At 38.3% G+C, this 25,483-nt stretch overlaps 1 protein-coding gene across 5 annotated transcripts in view; it reads right to left on the bottom strand.

The window, feature by feature from the left end:
* Window positions 1-25,483, bottom strand: part of slc4a11 (solute carrier family 4 member 11) — a 135,798-nt gene that overhangs the window by 63,584 nt on the left and 46,731 nt on the right. For 2 of the 5 annotated variants that reach the window (XM_041972223.1, XM_041972225.1), the window contains exon 1: window positions 25,083-25,223. The exons of the other annotated variants lie outside the window; for them this stretch is intronic. In XM_041972223.1, coding sequence (XP_041828157.1) covers window positions 25,083-25,119 — 37 coding nt within the window. In that variant the 5' untranslated portion in view covers window positions 25,120-25,223. Of the gene's footprint in view, window positions 1-25,082; window positions 25,224-25,483 lie in introns of those variants that run through there. 5 annotated transcript variants of the gene reach the window in all.

Raw genomic sequence — 25,483 nt, 5'->3', positions numbered from 1 at the left:
CTATTGTTTTTTTCAAGGAAAAAAACAAAACAAAAAACAACGTCACATACACAAAAACAAACAGACGAGCATACAAACAAAACAAAACAAACAGTTGTGTGTTGCAGCTGCACAAAATAAAAAAGGGAAAGATTGGCACACACAAAGATTGGAAAAAAAAAAAGTATATTTGGCATTAAAGGCTGTAAATTAGAACGGTCTTTTTGGTTACTTGACTAAAAAAACTATATTGTATATAGATATCGTATTCAGGTAAAAAATATTGAGATATAAGATTTGGTTCATATCGCCCAGCCCTACTGTAGAGGACCAATACATCTCAGGAGCCGTTAAGGAGGGAAGGGAATCGTAGGAGGATAAAAATTATAATTGTAATAAAATCCATCAAAAAGCTTCCAAATTTTATGAAAGATATCTGCGGAGCCACATATTGTGAATCTCAACTTTTTTGAGTATGTGAGGAGCCTCATAATCTCCCTTAGCTACTGAGACCAGCTCGGTGGCCGAAGATCTTTCCTACTGAGAGTCCTACTACAAGCTTCATTTAATGTTTGAATTTCTATTATGGGAACTTGACTAATATGATTAAATAAAAAATCCTGAGATTAACAGATAAAAAATAAAAAACAAAAACCTGCTGGCATGAGGAAACTTTCATAATAATCCATAATAGTTTAAATTCCCAAACTTTTATCAGCACTGTCTCACCTTAATGAACAACACTTTTCTTGAGAAAGCATAAATTGTTCTGTTCTTATAACTGAAAACAACAGAATTGTAAAAAGTGTACCTGTTTCCATATCCTGATAGGTACAGCTGCATTATCTCTAATTAGCATTCAAAAAATGGACTGGGAAATATTTTATGAGCTGCAATTTTGACCTTGTCACCTATGGTTTAATTATGCTAATAAAGCATGCTCAATGCACATTTACATATTAAGTCACTCTGAACTGGTACTGCAGGTTGATAGCCATGTCATACAAACCTGATAAAAAAAAAAAAATCTGATGCTGGTAGATGAGAAAATCAAATCAGGATACTCATTCATAAAAGGTCAATTTTCAATTCATTTGATTGATTAAGTATAACCTTAATTTAAAATGGAAAAGAGTTTTTTTAAGCAAAGTCAGGACCTACAAAAAGTACTTTTTCCCTACATGTTAGCAAGTAGCAGTTTAGGAAGAATTTATGTGCAATCCTGTGGTGAATTTTTGCATAGCGTGGTAGGGTTCATCAATCAAACTAAAGGTGTGGAATTAATGGCCAGATCCATGAGTTATCTCTTTCTTGTAGTTGAAGGTCAGACCATTTTCTTTTTAATATAAGCCAGAGTTCACTGCAGCAGTGACACGCTCCCAAACTGCATGAATGCAGTTGTTTTTCCACCACACGGTTTAGCCCACAGTGACTGCTCATTGGTTTCAGGCTCTTCTCCCATCACCATTACCTCATTGGCTATTTTTTTCTCTGGTCTTTTTTGGTCAATAGTTTTGCCTTAATAAAGTTTCATTTATGCCAAAACTATGAAGTAACATTTTCATTTGTACTGTGATCAGAAACTACTGGAGGAAGCTGGTCCGATAAAATGGCACAGCATCTCCAACGATCTTAATAATCCAAACATGATCAAAACAGTTTTACTAAAAGGAAGCATATGTGTTACCTGTTACACTGAGACTGTATTATACATTTTAGATAAGCGGAGCTTCATCATATAAATTGCTAAAACACTGAGTAAGAGTAGTCAGAAAGTGGATGACTTTGTGGTTTCACCAAAGGTCAAAAAGAAAGCTTCCCTTCAGGGAAACGTTAGAAAATGTTTAGATATATAAAACATTAGCAGGCACAGATTATATACAATGCACCCACACCCTCTTTTCATCTGCAAAAGGTCTTGACTTTATTAATACAGTCAATGATAATCCATTGTGAGCTTTGCTTCTAGGCAAGCAATCGTTTTGCAAAAGTAGAGTGCTGCATTTCTCAAAATGGTGGATATCTCATTTTGGAATTAAAGCTATAATCTGGTGGAGCGCTCAGTTACAAATGCACAGAGAGGGAATTTAGAGTACAATATTTTGGAGTGTTTGTCACGCGGCCCTGTGGATGTGTGCAGCATGTGGATTGAACTGAAAGGCGAAACAGATAGGGAGCAGGGATACTTTGAAGGTTATTGAGACACTGTGGCCTCATGCAGAAGCAAGGAAACGAAAGGGGGGGGTCCAGACTTTACTTAGGCTTTTTAGCAACATGTTCACACATTAATCCCGTAACTGATGTTCAACAGTGTGCCGAACAAATGCTTCTTTCATTTGACCACAAAAATCCCAGCGATCTGACAAAGAAACATTTACAAATTATTTATATAGTTTAGAAAAAATAAATCAATATCAAGAATTATGAAAAAGCTTAATAATGACAAGTTTTAATTAAAAAAAACAAAAAACAAAAACATGGAACTAACTGCTCATGGCGAGTTGAAAATGCATATTATTGTCAAAATGAGTTTGAAGAAGAGAAACGACATTTATAGTTGTAGATTTATTATAGTAAATATAATCAGGAGAAATATAAAAATAAAGTCAGTTATGTCTGAGTTATGTTAATACCATGTAAGGATGATCTCTGACATGCTGCTGCTGATGAATCCTTTACCTTATTAGTATAACTAGCTGTTTGGTTGTTATGGGTGTCATTTCCTACAAAGTTTTATAACATCACTGCAAAGTAACCTGCTTGTAGCTGCTCCTCTAGGTATATTTCCCTTAGGTGTGTGATGAATATACCAAAAAAATTGGAATTTTAATCTTGTAGAGGCAACTTTGTTTTACCTTAGTATTTCAGTATAGTATGTGAGAGTATTTCAGTATAGTATAAGAGCAGATTTCAGTATAGTACATGAGAGAAAATCTCAGTATAGTATAAGAGGCAGTTTTAGTATAATGTATGAGAGGTTTCAGTATAATGTGTGAATGACTTAAATTTCACATGTGTCTGTGAGAGGGTAATTCTGAATAATGTATCAAACCCCTCATAGCTAGTTCTCCTTTCTCACACACAAACACACAACTTACATAAGCCTTTCCTCCATATACACACCAGATCAATACATGATCATACATGGGAGGAATTCTTATTGACTCACACTGTTGCCAAGCAGATGAAGCAACTGCTAGCCTTTTAGGTGCCTTTCCAAGAAGGAATTGACAAAAAACACCAGTAGCAACATTTTACCAAGTGCAGAGATCACTTTCCCTATAAAACAGTCCCTCTTTGTCATTCATTGACTTTGCATTGGTGCATCACCATAACAATCATAATACAGCTGCACACGAAGCACAGCAGTAGCTAAGTGACCTGAACATGAAAGGCAGAATAAGCAGGAAGTTTCTCAGTAGCTGACAAGGACAAATGTTTGTAAGAGATGATAAATTTAAGGCTTTCTGTAGCTTATAATGTAGTGAGTAAAAATATGAGTATGATCAAAAACAGTATAAAATAGTGCTGAGAAGCCAAAGAAAAAATAAGCCAACCAAAATTAAGCTATTCAATTCTTTTAAAACCCTGGTACCACTACTGCAACAAGTCAATTAGCCCTTAAAATACTGCAGTGTTTATCATAAGGGTTCCATCTAAACAGTCCAACATATCCCTTCATCCCAGGTGACAATCGTGTAACCACGATAGCATCAACTGGCATTACACCAAATCTGACAGGCAGAGTTGGACCACAATTTCAGATAATTAGGCTGGTTTATTATTTTTAATACAACAACAGATATCAGTCCACCACACTGGTACTAAAAGTGAGCTAGGCTCTGGCTTGCTGACAGGAAACATTAGCTGCGTTTACATGGAGCAATTTTGTTCCAGTCAAATGTCCAATCAGAATAAAGACCTCAGCTTATTTGACCAGCCTCGATCAGAAAGAATTTTCTATCCAAGAGAGAGGGGTGGTTTAAATCTTTTCACAACTGGATCGGCAGGAAAAAAGTAGCCATGTATATAGCCATGTATAGTACACGATTTTTTTCTGTGTTGTTTCTGTGCATGCTTGAACCACGTGGGGTTTAGATGATGTAATAAGTTTCAGGGAAGACTTGAAAAATGGTGGCAGCAGAATGCGACTGGACTGTGGCAGATGTTGTTATACTGAAAGAATAAAGGACTACTGAGCATCTTGATGATCAGGTTCAAAATAAAATAAATCATCTTAAATGAATTATGAAATGAATCCGCCAAGGCTGCCCCATCTTTCACCGATTCTGTTCATAACCTTTATGGACAGAATTTCTAAGCGCAGCCATGGTGTCGAGGGGATTCGGTTCGGTGGCCTCAGGATTGGGTCTCTGCTCTTTGCAGATGATGTGGTTCTGTTGGCTTCATCCGGCCGTGATCTTCAGCTCTCACTGGAGTGATTCGCAGCCGAGTGTGAAGCGGCTGGGATGAGAATCAGCACCTCCAAGTCTGAGACCATGGTCCTCAGCCGGAAAAGGGTGGAGTGCTCTCTCCGGGTCTGCAACAGGGTCCTGCCCGAAGTGGAGGAGTTTACGTATCTCGGGGTCTTGTTCACGAGTGAGGGAAGGATGGAGCGGGAGATCGACAGGCGGATCGGTGCGGCGTCTGCAGTGATGCAGACTCTGCATCGGTCTGTCGTGGTGAAGAGGGAGCTGAGCCGAAAGGCAAAGCTCTCGATTTACTGGTCGATCTACGTTCCTACCCTCACCTATAGTCATGAGCTGTGGGTAGTGACCGAAAGAACGAGATCGCGAATACAAGCGGCCGAAATGAGTTTTCTCCGCAGGGTGGCCGGGCTCTCCCTTAGAGATAGGGTGAGAAGCTCGGTGATCTGTGAGGGGCTCAGAGTAGAGTCGCTGCTCCTCCACATCAAGAGGAGCCAGATGAGGTGGCTCGGGCATCTGGTTAGGATGCCTCCTGGACGCCTCCCTGGTAAAGTGTTCCAGGCACGTCCCCCGGAAAGAGGCCCCGGGGCAGACCCAGGACACGCTGAATGGACTACAGTGGCTCAGGCGGTAGAGCAGGTCGTCCAATGATCGGAAGGTCGGCGGTTCGATTCCCACTCCCGCAGTCATCTGTCGTTGTGTCCTTGGGCAAGACACTTAACCTTCCTTGCCTCCAATGTTGGCATTGCTGGTGTATGAATGTGTGGATGAATGTTCGGTGATGGTCGGAGAGGCCATAGGCGCGGACTGGCAGCCACGTTTCCGTCAGCTTGCCCCAGGGCAGCTGTGGCTACACACGTAGCTTACCATCACCAGGTATGAGTGATGAATAATGGATTCACAATGTAAAGAGCTTTGGGTGCCTTGAAAAGCGCTATATAAATCTAATCTATTATTATTATTATTATTATTACTACATCTCTTGGCTGGCCTGGGAACGCCTCGGGATCCCTCCGGATGAGCTGGTGAATGTGGCCGGGGAGAGGGAAGTCTGGGTTTCCCTGCTTAGGCAGCTGCCCCTGCGACCCAACTCTGGATAAGTGGCAGAAAATGTCACATTAAATCATGTCCGGTATCCATGTAAACATGCCAGCTGGAATCTGATCAGACTGATTTTAATCGGATGAACTACTTTGTCCACATAAACTTAGCTACAGATTAGGGCTGGTCAATTATTTGAATTTTAATCACAATTACGATCTGGGTTTTCAACAATCATAAAAATGAGATGGTCCGATTATTTTTGTCCTTTGCAGTTTCCTCTTGTGCTGTTTTCAGTTGCAAACCGAGCGCTGCTGGCATTGCAGTGCTCTGCTGCAGACTCCTCCCACAGCCCTGACTGCTTTAGTTTTATTCAGCGCGAGTTGCAAACACCTCGTTAACAGCTGGACACACGGGAGGCGACGTCGCTCCTTAATTCATTTTCTATGGAACTTGCGCAATGAGGCGAAAATTGCTGCCCTCCTTCAGCCAAGCAACAGGCAACATTCATGCATGTGAAATGTTGCGCTCGTTCATGCTGACGTGCACACGGGGGCTTGCGACGCAACACAAGAAAATAGAAAAATGTTCCATTTTTGTGAGTCGCGACTAAATGATCCACCAACTCCCAGAGACACAGAGAGACAAACGTTATAAACAGATAACTTTTTTTTCTCAACACAGTGAACAATCCGGGATTTAAGAAACTCATCAACACTTTGCTCAAACGGTATCACTGACATCTCAACACCATGTTAGTGGAGTGTTTCTCCCTGCCCTGTATGATGAGGGTGGTGAGGGTGTTGACATGGCTGCAGTCCAATGTTTCGTTCCCGCCACGGACCTGTGGTCAAGCCGCACCATAGAGCCATATATAAATGTCGCGCTACATTTTATTGACATGGATTTCAACGTGAAAACGAAATGTCTCCAGACTCATTTTAACTGACATAGCTACCGGTCTGAGACAAACAATAGCTATGGGAACCTGGTGGAAAGAAACCAGTCTGTATTACCGCAGACAAGACTTAAAGTGTCACACTGACAACCTGACGCAACCCTCAGTGAAAATTAGCATGGCCACTCAGGTGTTATGTTCCCATCTATGCAGAGCTGGAGCAACTACAGCAGGTCCATTTGATGCAGGACTGAATGCCGATTAAAACTCCACTCAAATGCCAGATGGTCAACTAATAAGGGTTCGGCTTCACAAATAGCCTCTCTGCACATTTTTTTGGACCATGTTTAGTCAGTTTATAAATGCAGTGCAGTAAACCCACTGAACCACGTCATGCTAAGAGCTAAGCAGCCTGAGGCACAAGCAGTATTCTTGTACCATAGATTCTGTGTTTTCTCACCAACTCAACTTTAGATTTTTACTTATCTTGATACAGGCTTTTTCCTCTGAGATAAGTTAAGTTAATGATACTTATTATTGTGCTGGTTGGGGCGAACCCCCTTTGAAAAATGTTACAATATTACATCACTCAGTTATCTTTTTCTGGCAGATTTCTTAGCATTTTATTAAAGAAAGTTAAATAAATAAATATCCAGCAAACCAATTACACATACAGGATGTAAGCAATAGGAATAAAACTAGAATCCTAATTTAATGTTCTGCTCCTGTCTGCTTGCCCAAGGTCAAATGACAGTAGTAAATTGGTGAAGAATTTTGTTTTTTAATGACCATTATTTACGGTCTCAGAGTCAATATGTGCATCAAATACCAAATATTATGAACAGACCGCAGAGCTTTCTGTAGATTTCATTTAATTTTCCTCGTTCTTCTTTATTATTTTAGTGGTGTTGTTATTAGAAGCACCACCACAAGCAACAACAGCAGATGAAGAATTGTTACCTATTTTTAAAAAAATATGTAAAATACAGTTTAAAGAAATAGATTTCTAGAGGCAGAGATAACAGAGATGCCAAAACAGAAAACGTTACATTTCTGTGTGTTAGAGGGCCCTTCTGTTGGACTGCTCATTTATTTATGTGACACATCATGCCGGCTTCCTGTGGATGTCGGGTCTCTGAACTGTGTCTTACTCTGAGTGTTCTGATCATGAAGATTCATGGGTGCTGCTTGTGTTGAGCCGTTTGGCACTGACAGATGCAGAAAGAGATTTATCAGGATTTGTGGGGTATCCATGTTACTGGCTTCGCCACATTAACAAAAATACAACGGAGACTTCACTTGATGACCAAATAAAAGACTTTTTTCACATTAACTTAGTAACACCAGGCATTTTGAAAGCCATATAATTTATAATGCTAATTATTATTATTATTATTATTATTATTATTATTGTTAAGCTAAATAAGCAGTATTTTTACGGCAATCGTTTGTTTTGTTAATGAGTTAATACTGATCATCTTTGTTTTTTTTACAATGGGCTGCACACTCATACATAATAGTTCAAGCTGATTATGGGCCTTTGTATACCTCATGCTCTGATGGTCTTTCTGAAACAGCTTCATTACTGGTCATGAAGTCCATTCTGTTGTGAAATCAAAATCAGATTCACTTAAATTGCATGTAAACTAAAAGGAGACAGCTGACTTGGACAAATAACAGTACATCTGTATGCTACTTTTTAAATTAATAGGAGGAATTTGAGGATATTTCCATTCATGTATGCAGGGTTTTCTGCAGCCCTGTAAACATTGATCAATGTTTGTTTTTAAGAAACCCCAGAAATTTAAAGGTTTAAGTGTAAACTAGTGAAGGTAAAGAAAATGCACATAAAATACTACTTTAAATGTAAACTGATAAAGATAACATTATATTGTTTGTTTTTTTTATTACACTTAGATTTAAAATCGATCCAGGGAAAGTTGTATTTGCTTTAAATAAACAAAGTGATAATAAAAAACACAGAAAAAGCAAAAGAACACAGAGATAGGCGCTTGTTTTGTACACATATCTGACAAGGAAGCACTCCAAAGCAGGTCAATGCCAACTGACGCAACTACGTCAGTCAACACAACACATGTATCTCAAATTTTAAGAAACATGTATGCACTGGCTACTGAACATCAAGACACAAGAAAGGTTGTGTGTTTCTACATCTTCTCCTGTGATCAAACATAAAGCGTTTGTAGTACATCTTTGTCCCCTTGTTTAAACTGAAGCCAGGTGTGGAACGGTGAATTTGCAACAAAGCCACGTGTAAAGGGTATTTTACACATATAAAGGGTTATTTATCAAAGAAAAGTGGGCTTAGAGGCTAAGTATATAAAACAAAAAATATAATTTGTATACAGTTTGCAGAATCTGTATTTCTGTCTGAGACTCACCCCATGATAAAGCTTTGACGTGCAGACGCAACCAGTTAGCTTAGGATGTGTCTAAAATGATAAAAAAATGTTGTATTTATTCTAGATATAACTGTAAAGAAGTCTGACATTGTTTATACACTATGCACAAGGGATGTTTGTAAATAATTAACTAGAAAAAAAAAAAACAACTCAAAATTGCTAACAAACTAAATAAATGGCAACAGGACGTTCTCTTTCTCTGCTCCTTCAGCTTGCAGCAGGACACAGCTGGATCTAAAGTCGCCCACATTCTGAGGGGAAAGTATCTTTGAATTGCTTGTTTCAGTTTTATTTTTTTAGTATATAACCTGCATTTATGTAAACTCTAATTTATATACTGTATTGTTAGAACTTTATGTAACTAATAGGGCTTTAAAAATGTATTTGAATGGATTTTAAATGATTAAATTCAATTGATTAATTGATTTCTTATATGTACTCTTTTCTGGTAACGTGACCCTACACTCACGTGACTTAATGACAGTCGGTGAGATCTTAGTATCTATACACGCAACCGGTTTCCTGCGTTGCTTCCGTCCAAAATCAGCTTCTCTTGCAGAGATAACGTCAAATTCAGATATTTCATTCACCAGTGTGGATTGCATTCACCTGTAAAGTATTTTGCAGCATATTACCGCTCACATTAGCAGCTAACGCTAAGACCAGGGGCACCACCATGTTCCACAACAGGAAGTGATGTCATCATGCCCATATTCACTTTGAAATAAATCCAACATAGCCTTTTAAAAATCACATTTCCTTTAGAACAGGTTTACACTTTGTCCTTTTATCAAAAAATTAACAGTCTGATGCTGTTTATCTGATTTGCATGTCATAGCTGTTCTCTGCTTCCACGGTAGTGAGCACACACACACACACACAGGTTTCCGTCAAAGGACAGAGCGCACGCGTCGAAAAACGTCAACCAGCTAAAAATCTGACAAAAATATGAGTTTTCAAAATTCCCTTAGGCAGGGGAAGCTGGAAGCATCTTGTTCCAGTGAGGAGCAGATGGAGGATTTCTCCTGCTCTGGTGTCACACCGATAATGTCACGGTCGTCATAACGCGCACAGCTCAACAAGCTGAATCTACGTCATTCTAGGAATGTCATATTACAGCTTTACAGGGATCCAATATTCTTTGTAGGTTTTATTAACATCATCACGTTATCTGAGATCTGAACTTTAATATTTCCACTGAATGAAATGTTTTCATCAGGACATTTAAAAGTTTCACGTGTTTCTGTCCTAAGTGGGTTTTTCTTTCATCACAGCCAGAAAGGCTGTGAATCTAGGGAAACACTGTATTGTTATAGTATTTTAGAAATGCATGTAGATGCATCAGATTATTACAGTAATCTGATTACTCCCAGATATCTGATTTTGATTGTCAAGTAAATGGAGTCAGTGTTTGATAAAAATAGTTGTGTGAAAATGTCTTTAATATTCAAGAAAAACAGGTGGCGTTACACAATCAGCTGTAAATCAATAGATATTGAATCGAAAAAGGCTGTTGTGAACCGAATTGAATCGATTCAGGAAATTAATGAAGATACCCAGCCCTAGTAACTAAATATTTTTTGTCTGTTTCTTACAGATGTGACTGTGTGTCTCAATGGGACTACCTGGATAAATAATGGTTAAATAAAGATAAAAGTAAATGCAAAGGAAAACAAAACTAATACCTAAATCTGGGGAATTTACCACATAGGCAGAGTTCTGACATCTTTTAGTTTAATAAGGACATACAAATGGCTGTTAAACGGAAGTGACTGACAAGCAACTCCACCAAGAGGACAGCCAAAACACTAGTTCATGAAAAACAAGATGCACTGTTAGATTTCACATAGAGGAAGCTGCCAGCTCGCAAGCAGGAAGTCAGAACTGGTTAAAGCAGTACATGTGTCTTATCACTTTTACTGATCTGCAAGGGAAGCGTGTGTGTGTGTGTGCATGTATGTCTCTAAGAGCTCTTTCATCATTGCCCAACATATACTTAAGGAAAACATCAGTCAAACATCAAACATCTATCAGTCAGATAAGTTTACATGTCACAACTCCGAAAGCAAGGCAACATTTGTGTTGATCAACACTCGACGTGTTAGTGCATGCCGAGTGACAAACCATTTCCTTTGATATAAACCTGCATCCAATACAAGCTGCAGAGAAAAAAAAAAGATGGCAAGGAGTTATGGTTGCCTTTGCAGCAGTTGTGGTTTTGCATCAGTTTGACAAGCGCTGTGGCAAACTTCTTAAAAAAACAAAAAGAAAAAAAAAAAGAAAAAGCATTCCTCAATATGTTCCTATGATTTCTATCACCAGAACCACAAATTTCCACTCTGGGCTACGAATAAAAAACTAACAGCCTTTGTTGTCCTTTTTATCGTCACTTTAATTTCTGTTCTCAGAACTCTCTGGTGTAGGAAATTTTAAATAAATTTAATTATTGCCTATGGCATCTGCATCCAAAAAAAAAGGTCCTGAAGGTACACATGCTTCCACATTTAATATGATTTACTATTCTCTCATTACTGATGAAGACTGGCGCACCCAGCTCTTCCCTACCAGCCATAACACACTTCTATAGAGAACAAAAGTTGCTTCAGTAAAAAATGCCTAATGAGAATTAGCCAGGGACTGCTGCTAATAAATAGGAAGAACCAGCAGTATGAAAATAAATAAATAAATACAAGTTGTTTAGGTCTATTATTTCCTCTAAATACCTCTAAATGAAAGCATGAGCTCAATTTAGGTTTTAAGAAGCACATGTCAGTGGTAGTTGGTAGTTTGGAAAAAACAAATCTTACAACTGTAAAAGCTGAAAATATATTATTTATACATAATTTATATACTGCTGGCAGTTTTCTAAAACAGAGGGGGCAAAAAGTACTAAAACATGGTAGCAGAAATAAGGTAAATTTGAAATAAATTGTGTGTGCTTTTAATTAATTATTTTTATGAATCATCCAGTGGTCATTTGACTGCTTGAGGCCTCAAACAAGTCGGTAGGAACCGCAAAACTGCAGCAGTAAGAACATAAATAGCAGCAATAAACAAAATAAGTTTCTGGCATAACATGGCCATTATAACCAAGACCACACCTGCCAGCAAACATTAACCGACCACCATGATGGAATCTGAGGCCTCGCTTCGTCCACTGGTGTGTCAGCATGGAGGACTCATTGGTTTTTGAAGTGGACATCTCAGTCTCAACTATACTCCAATGCTTTCTCGCTACAAGAAAAACAATGAATAGGCCAAAAAAAAAAAATCCTAAGATCCTAGTGTGTTCCTCCAGTTACATTTCCCAATTTTGTCAGCTCAACTACTGAAATCTTGGGCCAAAGTGTGGACTCTTTTTCCAAAAAACAGGTAAATAATTCTCTGTCAGACATGGGAACTGTTAATGGAATTAAACATCACCTACAATGGATTTCATGATGCATTTAAAATTTATTTTCAGTTACCAGAAAAAAGAAAACATATTAAATATGACCAGAATTCCTTCAATAACATGTATGACAGCTTATGGGTTGAATAATGAGTCAATGTATTAAAGCAACTAAAACAAATATTTTATGCATTCTAAAAACAAATTATTTTTTTTGTTAGAAGAATTTATTACTTCATTTAGAACTTATTACTCTAAAGAATTTTTATTTGTAAGGATTTTAAGATCATTTCCTTAGCAATGGAAAATCTGACTTTTTATACTTTGAGAAACTAGATTCAATCCATGAAAACTTTGCCAAGTTTTCTCTTTTTCTGACTACATCTTTGTTTTACTTTGCATTTTTTTTGTTGCAATAACTTAAATTATTCTGATTATATAAAATATATGAGTTTCCACATTTTACTGAAAACACTCTGCAATGTAAAAACAAACAAACAAAAAACATCAAGATTGAAACCATGCCAAGCTTCCTCCTCATGTTGGCTGCTATACTGCAGGGAAGAGTGTTGCAGGTACCTTCAGGACAGATGCCAGAATCCCTAGGAGGACGAAACCTGGAATTTACGACACAGGTGATACAGAGTCTTAAGTTAAGAGGGCAAGAAATTAAAAAGGTGTCCCTGCTGTGTTTGTAAGGGAATCTACAAGGGTTGGGCCAGCACAGAGGAGATGGCTGGGCCTTTTGTTGGATAATTGTGCCTCCAGGCTCTTTTGGCACTCTTCCTCTGGAGCTGTGGTCGTTGAGAGGGCCGAGGCAGATAGGGAATTCCTACGCTCTGCTCTAGGCAAACCTGTGTACTCATATATGCATTTTAAAGGCCAGGCCCACATTTGGCCTTTGTTTGTATTCTTTATTTTACTTTTACGTAAAAAGAACCCTAAAGAACTTCAGTCAGCATGCCAATTACACAAACACTATAAATGTGAATTTACAGTATGCTGGCACTGTACTTCAAGATGTGAAGGGTTGGAAGGTAAATAAGGCACACTTGTTTAAAACATCCTGAAAATATTTACTTTGATGTACTTTGTTTTGTTTTCTTTAAATAAAACTGATGTCCACTGCAAATTAAAGTGTTATTTTCATTTACACGTTGACTAGTTAAGACTGTACTCTCACTGTAGGCAATGATTTCAAACCCATTTCCAGAAAAGGTGAGGATTTTTTAAAACACAAAAACTTAAATCTGAACGTTTATTATAAAATAGAAATAGAAAGGCAAAGAAACCTAGTAAATAGTTTTTTCTTTAGGATAAATCATTTGCATGTCTGACTTGGACCACATTCAGAACGAAGTTAACCTGAACTATAGCAGTGTTGAATTTTTCCAGCAATGGAACAACTCGAAACCGAAAAGATACGAATCAAATCGTGACACCAGTGAAGATGCACAGCCCTATCGAGCCAGGCTCAGTTAATAACTTGTAAAGCACATATATATCCTACTCTACCTAAATGACTTTAAGCTGTACTCTAAGAGTGAGCAAGACATTGACTCACTGATCCGCACCACAAGGATTTACATCAGGGACATCAGAATGTCATTCTGACTGGAGAAATGCAGCCAAATGGTAACACAGAGAAGGAAGGTAGTCTGGGAGGGCATTGCAGAGGGCAGAATTGTAGGAAAGAACTACAAGTACCTTGGCATACCACAGGCAAATGGCAACCATGAAGAGGCCAGACGGAAAACTGCAACAGTCAAATACAGTATCTGCAATGAGTAAGGCAAGTCCTGAGAAGTCAGCTATGCCCTGCCAGTGATCCGTGCTGGGATAATAAGCAGCCACAGGAGGAAGCAGACCACAGATGTTAAAACTAGGGCTGGGTATTATCACTAATTTCCTTAACAGTCTATTTCTATTTGATTTTGATTAAATCAGATTCAATTCCAAACTGATTTATTTACAGCTAATCGTGAAACACCACCTATTTTTCTTGATTATTAAAGACTATTTTCATAAAACACTGATTGCATTTACTTGACAATCAAAATCAGCTATGTGGGAGTAATCAGATTACTGTAATAATCTGATCTGAAGCATCTAGCATTTCTGAAATACTGTAACAATACACTGTTTCCGTTTCATTCTGTGGAGTCACTTCATATATTCTTAAAGTTCAGATCTCAGTTAACGTGTTGATGTTAATAAAACATACAAGGAATATTGGATCCAGTTTAAACTGTAATACGATTCAGAAATTCCTACAATGATGATTCAGTTTGACGGTAATTGCAATAGTAATTGCCACCCAGCTGAAGATTGTGATCATGGATAGCAGCAGAGGAAAAATACTGTGATGGATATAGCCATCCCGATGGTAATATCAGCAAAAAGGAATACAAGAAACTGGAGAAATACCAAGGACTCAAGGAAGAGCTGGGGAAAGCCTGGAAGATGAAGGCAAGAGTAGTAATCATCAGAACACTGGAGGCAGTATCCTCCATGCGGGAGAAAAGGCTCCAGCAGATACCTGGAGAACCATCAGACATCTCAGTCCAGATGTCCAGATGTTAGCTCTCTGTTTTTTATATATATACCATGGGAAATTAATGCTTTTGCAAACCACTTTGTAATTTTATTTTGGTTTGTGAATTAAAAGAGAACTACCATGATAATTAATGATAAATGAATAAATACTGGGCATTGGATTGCAACTTACATTTGTCCTGGTTGTGTTCAGACCTGTGCTGTTAATGCAGGGTGGAACAATATTTTACTTGTCTTTAAACCTACTTTTTATCATCTCCTTTATTTCTCTGTCCACCAAGGCTCTAATTACACAAGGAAAAGCCTTGTTTTTGGGCGTGTACTGTGACTTTGCAGTTCCAAAGTGCTCTTCTGACAGAGGATACTTCATGACTTTTCATCTAAAGTCTGTGACAGCCTGATGTTACCATACGTTGTTTGTGTTTTTCTCTTTAATTTAACTCACCTGCTTCACTTCACCATCCTGCCTTAATCACCCAATGGGATTTTCGTGTGGGTTCTTTTGGCCTCCAGAGGCTGGCCTGCCCAGTCCAGCCTTTTTCTCATTACGATGATTCTCACAGTCAGTAAGAAAGAGCTGAAGAAGGTGACGTCTTAAAAAGAAGCAGGTTTGCTTTGCAGTGCGCCACCGCCAACAGACTCTATATACAGATCTAATACTTATTCCTACTGGATACTGGAGTGTACGACAGGTATCGTAAGCCCCCTTGCTTGGTTTATTGTTTTTTTTCTGCCTACTTCTGTGTTGACAAGGAAAGATTCACTTTGGATCACTCGTCTGCTTCCTTGTTTTGGTGTCACGTTGCGGGACTGTTGAAAAAGTGGAGTTTTTGGTTTGTTTGCTTTTGCATAAAATAAAACTGGAACAAACTCAATAAAACGTAGAGCTGATTTATTTTGGGGCTGGAGTAAACTGACCAGAACTGAAGTTTTACTTGAGATTTTTTTCTTTTGATTTTGGTTAATTCAACTGATTAAGTTATTTGGGGCAGATTGATTGATGTGACTTATCTTTTTGTGTATTTGTTTATGTTATTTTCCAAATATGTATATGTTTATATTTTCCTAATGAATTTGTGTTAGGTTACCCTTTCATTTGCTATTAGGTATGTGTAGGTATGTTTCAGCTTTTCCACTTCGTACATATCTTTGTAATTTACACATTTTTTCTTCCTTTAAGGAAAGTGATTTGCAGAAAAATGAATAATAAATAAAGATAAGCTCATCATTTCAATATCGATGGTGAAAACAACTATAGAAAAATAAACACAGATTCTTGATGAACACTATGTCTATAGAGCTAGCTAACAAAAGATATTTTATAAAATGCTATGAGTGTGTGTACAGTTGTGTGTGAATTTTTTAATCCCATCTGCAACCTATCATTATATTCCAGTAATTGAGCCAAAGTGTCACAAAGTGTCACTAAACTGAACAGACCCATCCTGTGCTGCAGTGTTCTGCACCCGAGGGTAAAAACTCACTGTCTGATTAATGCTTTTGTCTAAAGAACCTTGAATTAGAATGAGTCACATCGACAGAAAAAAACATCAACTTTTTACCTTAAGTTTTTTTAAAGCAGGCTGGAAGCAAACCTTGTTCAAACTCAAAGATATAATGAGCCTCATGTTGGCAGCAAGCTCTCCCTGATGTTTCCAGTGATAGATGCTTACAATGTCAACACATTTAGTTTAGAGCACCACGTTGTGACCAAAGAGAGTGGTAAAAATTACAGCATTCATAGCAGGGTTCAACATCTTTAGTTGACAAAGCTGCACTAATGTTGAATATTTTCAAAGGGTCTGTCAGCACACATTAACACAAGAGCTACTAGTGGAAGCTAAATATTATAAAAACTGAATATGGCTTTGTTTGAGTGAAAAAGCTGCAAGCTCTGCTGCAGGCAGCTGTGTCTCTAGGCTTGTGTTTGATGAGGATGAAGTCAGAGCAGAATCTTGACTATGAAACTCTACAGCCGAGTGGTCTGGCAAACAGGTGGACTTCAGCCGGATTGCTGTTGGACAGCAGAGCATGTGGATGTGGTCTGGTGTTTATATCTGCCCCAATGCCTTTGTATATTACTGCTTTCATGTGCACAAACTGACTCTTGTTTTACACAATATACAGGTGTTTCTCTGTCTAAATTTGTGAGCATAAGAGGAGATGAGTTTTATCCTGGGGGTTATTTGTGCATGTGTGTTTACCTAAATCCATAAAAGAAAATGATGAAAAGCAGCATTGCTTCAGGCTAAATTGCCGCAAAGCAAAGGACAGAGCCACGGGAAAACCTAACCAAGCAAGTCAGGGCAAGATAAACATTTTAAGTAATGCAGAGACAAACAAATGAGGATATTTTTCTGACAGCAAGCAAAGCTTTAACCAAAGAACAAAAATCATATTCAAATGTTATGCTTATGTTTTATGCACTATGAATAACTGAGATCACTAATTGAGAATTTACATTTGTGGAATAAACTCCAGTCCTGCAGTTCCACACTTTGCTTCTGCTTTTTTTTTTCTTCTTCTTTTTATTTAATGAATTAAGATCTGCCTCTTGGTGTCAGGACTGGACTGAAAAGCTCTGCAGTAATCCTCTGGTCCTTTCACCTCAGAGGGATTTACAGTTAAAGTGAGCTGGCTACTGCGAGTTCTCAGATGAATCTGGCACTGTCTGTGGTGTGGCAAAGCATCGTGACTAAGGTGAGCACAGAAACACGCTCCAATTTAAACCCCTCCACCCCTACCGCTTCATCATTTTTAACCCCTTTTTCTCTTTCTGTCCTTCGCCTCATTCCAATTCCTTTCCCTTTTTTGCTTTTCGATCCTGTAATATCCTCTGACGTTGACACAAAGGTATAGGATTATTCTTATGTACTGCAGCAAAGATGTTACGCTGGGTGTTTGTGTTTAGTAAGGCAATGAATGTGTGACAAAAACACTGAAGGTGTTCCTCTATAACACACACACACACACCACAAAAGCCAACAACTCACTACAGAAATTGGCTGCCTCGATTTTCATTGTAGGAGGGCAAAGAAGAAGAAGAAGAAGAAAAAAAAACCTCCAGTGCTTGGGGATTCCTGCTAATTGCTTGCACATTCCCCCCTTCCTCTGGCTCCATTAAAGCCAGGCCACTATCTCCCTTTCAAGTCTGTTGTTCTCCACACAGCCATCTACTGTACGCCGTTTCTGCCAGCCTGCCATCCGACAGCACCTCTCACTGCTTTTCATTTGTGGTGTCTCCCTACAGAACTTCACAGACATGGTTTCTAGACTAAATCAATCTGAGGCAGCAGAAAGAAAATGCAATAGTCTTTTCAGTAACATACTGTCCTTTATACATGATGTTGGGGTTTCGACATGTATGTACCATTCCGATACAATGACTTAGGGGGAATATAAAGGGGTGTTTTAACAAGAAGAATGCAGAGAACTTGGTATTTAAAACATAAAATTAAATGGCTGTTTTAATCAAATGCGCCATTCAGCTAAGTATTCATACCTTTTTAGATGAGAATCAAACCACTAGCCATGACTTGTGTCAGCACCCTACCCTGCTCTGCTCAGTTGCTGTCTCTTTGCTCGAACCACACCGCCAGCATTTGAATTAAGCAGCCTTGGTTACCTACTGTTCTCCACCTTATCATCATAAAGTATACCTCACTGCTAGCCAGCTTGTTTGATTATCCACCTGACACTGGGTGCAGAGTGGTCTCTATCATCTTCTGACTATTTTATGTCTTGAGCCTGGAAAATACTGTAGGTAAGCTCCGTATGCCCTGGCATCTCGGTGCTTTTCATGCCAGTGCGTCTTTACTTTATTAAATAACACAAAGCTACTCAGACAACCCATATCCACAGATGTCGTTATGACTATACAAAATGTGCAGGAATATGGAAGCAATTTCTCTGCTACAGCAAATGGGCATAATGTGCACTGCTGCAAGGACAAAAAGGGCATCACACACAGTATAAAGCAACAATGTGACAGACCTCTGAGTGTAAACTCAGCTATCAACAGCTGAATGAAAACAGCAGCATGGTGCAATTCATGTCATTCTAAGTGGGAACGACAACATCAGCTGCAGCGTTCACTTTATTAAATGATACATTTTGTGAATACAACTTGTATAAATCATGTTGACCATAGAAAATATAACGCACGTCTGCAATAAAGCGATCAACTTTATACCTGGTATAAAAACTGGAAGCTCGAGCATCAGTTGGGGAATTCATCAGCATGACATCTTGGTGTAGTTACAATGTTGGGGAAGCGATGTACAACATCTAGAGAAGTGTAGCAGCATTGCTGGTTTTAAATTGAATTGGTAGCAAAGGAGAACATACCCTTCAGAGCACACTGTGTTCCGAGTTATAGAAGCTGTGCTTGTACACCATACAGGAGCAATATTAAATAGGAACCGAAATAAATGCCTCAGTGCTACTTCCTGTGCTATGCTCTGTAGAGCAAGCTTTGGTCTGTATTCAACGGGAGTGTGTGCAAGAGTGTGTGGTAAACTGCAGGCCACAACCAAAGCTTTCATGTTGCCACCATTATTGTACATTTTTTATTATTAAAGCTAATGTATTCATGTTTGGTTATGGACTCCATCAGTGTAATATCTATGCATGTTCATATGCTACAGAGTAAGAAACTACTGTATGCACTCATTACTGCATATGTGCATTTTTGCTTCTGTGAGTCAACAACAGCTTAAATTTAGGAGACAGCTGACAATCTGTATTAAATGGCTATGGCTGGTCCAAAACTTGTCATGCACAATGTTTTTGGGGCAGCTGTAGCTCAGGAGGCACGTTGGTTTGATGAAATATCCCTCAACAAGATGTTGTGAGTCACTTTGAATAATAGTATCTGCAGAACAAATATAATGTAATCAAACTGAAGAGGGGAACAGACATGCACTAAACATCATTTACATCATTTTCTCATCTTTGGATTTTCACTCTCTCTTTAAATACTCATGATTTCAAACGTGATCTGTTCATTAAAATAAAAACTACTGCTTTACTTCCTGTACTGCAAACAAAGAACCGTCCAAATAATGGTGTCACTGTGAGAATCTCCTCTTTTATAATCATGGTTACAAATAAATACAATTAGTATAATTGGATTCAGCATGACTTTATTTAGAATCTCCGGTTGTGCTCATATGACATAGCAAAGAAAACAAAACAGAAAGTTTGCTTTCATCCCTACACTAGAGTCGTTACAGAAATTGCTTGTAAATTCCACATTAGGTAGGAATTTAGTATGAACCAAAAACAAATCTTTATGCTTCATGTTTTTCAACCTAAAGACAAAAATACAGTGAAGACTTAATGGAAGTGTAAACATAAAAATGAATAAAATTGATTGAAATTCTTTATGAATGCCAAAAAATAGTCAGTTGAAAGATAAAAGACTTATACAAAGATAAAATAGAAATTGAAATAAAAAAACAATAATATTTATTTTTTAATTAAAAAAACAAAAGATTACAACTCTCAATTCGTTATACAAGTAGGTAAAGTAAAAAGAAAAGCTGTTTCTGAAAGGAAACAAAGGGCTTCATTACTAAAAGATCAATTGTTTATCAGTTTAAGGAAGCATTTCTCAAGGTCAAATTGCCAAGTACTTTTCGACCTCACCGCTTTCTTTACATAAGGGAATGACTACATTGGGCAGGTCACTTCATCATCTACATCATTCAGGGATTCGAGGAATCAAGAAATCTCTAAATGCAAGCGGCAGACTCAAAGCCACTACTGAACGGCAGTGACCTTCAGGCCTTCAAACAGCTCTGCATGAAAAACAAACCATCTTTCAGAGAAATCATTGGATGGACTGAATAACACTTCTGTCGATGTAGTTTCTAACAGAACTGAAAAGATTCTGATGTTTGAAACTTTCCAAACTTTCTAGGTAATCGTGGATATAACATCCTCTGAGCTAAACAGGAATGGGACTATATGACTTGTCATTAGGGGTGCATTAAGACCCATGACATGGGAAAACCTGTACGTTTGTCATCTTACACATTTTTATTTTATTTTTTTTTTTTTAAGAAAAATTGTCTTCTTGCTTATTTCTGCCAAAACATGACAATTCTGTGCGTATTATGCATGTTGTAACAGCATAAATTAAGCGTTTAAGTACTAAACTGACCTGCAGTCTAACATAAACTAGTACAGAGGATAACTTAAACATCTGAACATGCCAACTAAACTGGTTTAGCCTTCGGTCAAAGGTAAACACAATTAAGATTCTTCTAAGTTATTATAATTATTATTAAGCTTTCTTGTACCTATTGTGTATTTTCTCCACTGTATCACAGTACATGAAACTAATAAAGTTTCAGCTATGGCAGAGATTCTTCTGCAAGTTTGCACAGTTTCAAGCTGCACATCCAGGAAGAGAATAAACCATTCTGCATCTGACTAAATGTGAAATACTGTCTCAATTTGTCCATCTGTTATAGCAATGAACGATGGCCATAAAAGTGTTTGTGCAGGACATTATAATTTCATAGTCCCTGACTATCCACAGGGCCCATGCCAAAAGGGGTTTTCTTTTCCCCCAATAATTGTTTTTTCTTTGTTTAGAAAGAAGAGATATATGTAAATAGATGTCTGTGTGAAGAGACAAAAAAAGAAAAAAGTGTGTTTTAGGGTTATTTGTGTTTCTGTATATAAGATGTGTACTTGTTGTATTACAATGATTTGAGGTCCTCTTTAGGTGTGTGAGGTTCCTTGAACTGTGCATGATGAGTGTTTGTTGACACGTCTACATAATTGTTCTGTATCTGTAAACCAACTAATTATGTAGATAGAATGATTTGTGTATATAATTATGTACAGTGTATACAGACATTATCTGACACAACCGGTGTGTGTGCTTGTGTGAGTGCAGATGGGTTTGTATCAATTGTGTGAATGTGTGAATGCTCTTCTGCGTGTGTGGCTGACTTGTCATGAAGTGTGTTTTTGTGACATTTTGGTGCTGCTGTGCGTTTTTATGTGTGTGTGTTACTGTATGATAATTTGTATGTGTGTGTTGATGTGCATTTTTCTTCTGCCCAGATGGCTGTGCTCAGAGGATGGAGCTTCTGAGATCTGCTGCCAGTGGTGAATACTGATCAGAGATCACTGTCACATCTATAGCACGAACACACGCACGCACGCACACAGGAACTCGTCATCCATCTTCTTCCCCACACACCTCCACTTCCACATGGTCCAACTACTAATTCACACTGCCACTATGTGTCCTCCATGCTGATTTCTTCTGCCTTGCAGGTCATGGCTGCAACACTGATTATCTGGTTTTCTGTCACACCTGCAGACTGACACCTTGCAGCAATGGTTGAAGAGTTATCAGTTCATCACAAGCGTTTAAACACAGAACATTTTATTTAGCTTGTAAGGCTGTATTATTTATACTAAACTGAGCTATTTCATTCTCTGTCAAAACTGACACAGGAAACCTGTAATTATAAAACAATACTGAACTGTTTATTTTATTGTGCAATTAAACAAACTGTATTGCAAATAAACGGGAAATATGAAACATTTTAAACAAGGATTTTGATATAAAATTACATAAGGAAGTAGGCTGAGTTTCAGAGCATCTATGTAAAATACCATTGAAAAGACTAAATGATTAATAAATCTGAAAATGAACTGCAAAAGTTCAGTTAAAGTTATTTCACAAATTCCAACACAATTTCTGTAATAAAATAAGATTAACTATTCAAGTGATTCCAATTAACTTAAAAGTTAAAACTTTCTTGAAAATAAAAATATTCTGGAAACACGTCAGGTAAATGTAAAGATTCTGAAGCAGGACACACACTACTGATGGACCAGTGCTGTATTTATTCACCATGACCAGAGTCACAGAGAACTCTTTACATGGTCTAATGTTGAGGTGCATGTGCAGTGATCTGATGCCCACATTTAGAGGGACAGTGTTCTGCTGATAACTGCCTGTTTTTGTTGAAAGATAGCAATAAAGTAAAAAAAAAAAAGGATGCAAAATCTGAAACTTTTTCAATGTCATTAGCTTTGACTATAAATTTTTAAGTAAATCTTAGAAAGTTACCCAATAAAACTATAAAACTGGATTGGAGTTTTAACTTTGATTAAAAAAAGTGTTGTCAGCAGGTTATCTACGACCTGATAAAGAGCAAAGTGGTTGTTAAGCAGATGGTAAGTTAAGAGAATACGAAAAGCAAATAACTTACCAAAATAAAATAAAAACAGAGAAATCCGCATACATATGTGATTACAGTTACTCACGTGAAACACCTGATCATTGTGTCATCAATCATGTGGATCAATGCTCGGTATATTCAATTTTATTAAAAAAAAAAAATGCTTTCATCCTCACTTATCCATTTTTAAAAAGGGGGAAATTTTTCATTTTTTTAATTTGGCAATTTTGCTTTTTTGTTTGAATTTTTTTTAAAGAGCACAAAAAAGTTAATGAAAGCCTGAGGATGGTTGCACATGTTTTTCCTCTGCTTTCTAACAGTTTCTGGCACCGCACCTCAGTACTGAAACCAACTGCAGTATTATTACATTGTGTAATTACACATGGAGGGTCTGTGGTAATAAAATGATTCTTATGTCTCCTGACCTGTTTTCACTTTAAGTCCTCCTTCAATCATCAGCAGTTTTCCAGCAGTAATGACAATATGAAGTAATTTATTTGCAAAATATAGCAGTAAAATTTTTATAACGATCATCGACAACAAAATCTGTAAAAGGTTTTCTACATTTTCTGAGCAGCCACAGCTGGGTCTCTTGTTGTACAACATGTTCCTGCTATTTATGCTCAGATTTGCCGCAAAGAACAGCTTGCTGCTTTATTTAAAAATCCAGAGGGTGACAAAGTGAGTATGAAAAGCAGAAAATCTAATCCTTTGGAAATTTAATTGTCGAGTCACCGGCTAAGATCAATAATGCCATCAAATTCCTGCAGATATACTGTACAGTATTTGGGGCACTTTGCTCTGTCAATACCTGCACTTAAAGCCAAGGTTAAGTCACACAACACACACACAGAAAATATCATTAGATGGATAAGCTACTTCTCAACAAAGCATTTCTCCTAATCATTAAAATCTTTTTTTATTTTATTTATTTAAAATACCTTTCCCTACGTAATGAACCTTTTAGGACACAGAACCAGATTGTTCTGCCGCAAGGATCAAACCTGTCATCTCCACCTCTAATCAGCTCCGAGGCAAATGAATGCAAATTACTGTTCAGAGGACGAGCCACAGCAGTGTCCATCACGCCTCGACACGCACTATGTAGTTAGAGCACACAATGCATCACACAAAGACACACACACACACAGTCCAACTGAGTTTCAATAAATACCTTAATATATACTGGTACAAACAGATATGTAAACACATTTTCTTTCACACACTGATAACATTTCTTCACTCACATCATTCGACATAATTTCCTCTTTACACACACAAACAGCAAGACGCAGTATCCTGCTCTGTCTTCCCAGACAATATGAAAGTGGGGAGGTAGCCGCATCACACCTCCAAATGGGCTCTGGGCTCTCGGAGGACTTTCATTGAGGGGAGAACTCGCTGCTCTCTTGTGGCTGTCAGCTACACTAATGTGTCTGTCTTCTTCTATCACACACACACTTCAAACAGGCAAAACATGTTCACACTGATACGGATGTTTTTTTTTTTCTCTTATTTTCTCATCGACACACAGACACGCACACACCAAACACACACATACACCAATCACACAGAGACTGTTTCTTGCTCTGTGTTGATCGCTCTCAATTTATTGTGCACATGCACAAGCCCGCCAATGCAACACATGAGAAAGTGTGCTGTATTCAAGGCTTCCACTGCATTCCTGCTGCCTGTCCTCGACAGGTACCCTCACTTTCTCTGGGTAGGCTTGCAATGCAACGAGTGCGACGCAAATGTTTCTCAAGGTTTAGTTCCTTAACTGATGAAACAAGACACAGGAGCCCCTATTACTGCATACCAGACTTAAACACACACACACAAAAAAGACAAGACACACAAGTGTATTCTTACAAAAGTGCATTTCTACATGCACAATGACAAAACACGATTCTTGTGAAAAACGGAACATTGCCACATTCCTCTGAGCTCAAGCAAATGCACAATACACTAACTATGTAAGTAAAACATATGCACAAAAACATCTGCCACCCCTCAAAGTGGAAGTGGAAGTGGGCTGCACATGTTTTGCACAGGGGGTTCTCAGGTTTCACTAGGTAGGGAACCCCAAGGTTCTCCCAGAAAACGCTGTCGTGCACAGCTGAGAAGCAGCTCTCAGAGCTTTTATCCACTTACCAGAAGGCACGAAATGAAGAACTTTGTTGGTCTCCATAGCTGAGCAAGTGGTGGTGAATGCACACTTCCTCTCTCCAACCGCCTCCCCCCCCCCAAATCAACCCATCATGGTTGTGTTATCCTGTGCTGATGAGTGTGAGATCACCTCTGCTCCCCTGCTCTGCTATGTCTCTGACTGCCTCTCAGACACATGCAGTGACTCAGCCCCACTCTGCCTGCCTACTCACTTTCTTGCCACTGGGTCCTAGTGCCATCTTCTCCTTCCTCTCTTTCTTTATTCCAGCCCTCATGTCAACAGCCTGTGGCAAGAAATCGTGCAGCAAGGCAGACCACATGTCAAGACACACCTCCTCAGCACAATTCTCTCAACACAGCAACACTGTATAATGTCATCTTGTCAG

The sequence above is a fragment of the Melanotaenia boesemani genome, chromosome 20 (genome assembly GCF_017639745.1).
Source record: "Melanotaenia boesemani isolate fMelBoe1 chromosome 20, fMelBoe1.pri, whole genome shotgun sequence".
In the NCBI taxonomy this organism is placed as follows: Eukaryota; Metazoa; Chordata; class Actinopteri; order Atheriniformes; family Melanotaeniidae; genus Melanotaenia; species Melanotaenia boesemani.
This window is presented reverse-complemented; position numbering and strand designations above follow the sequence as displayed.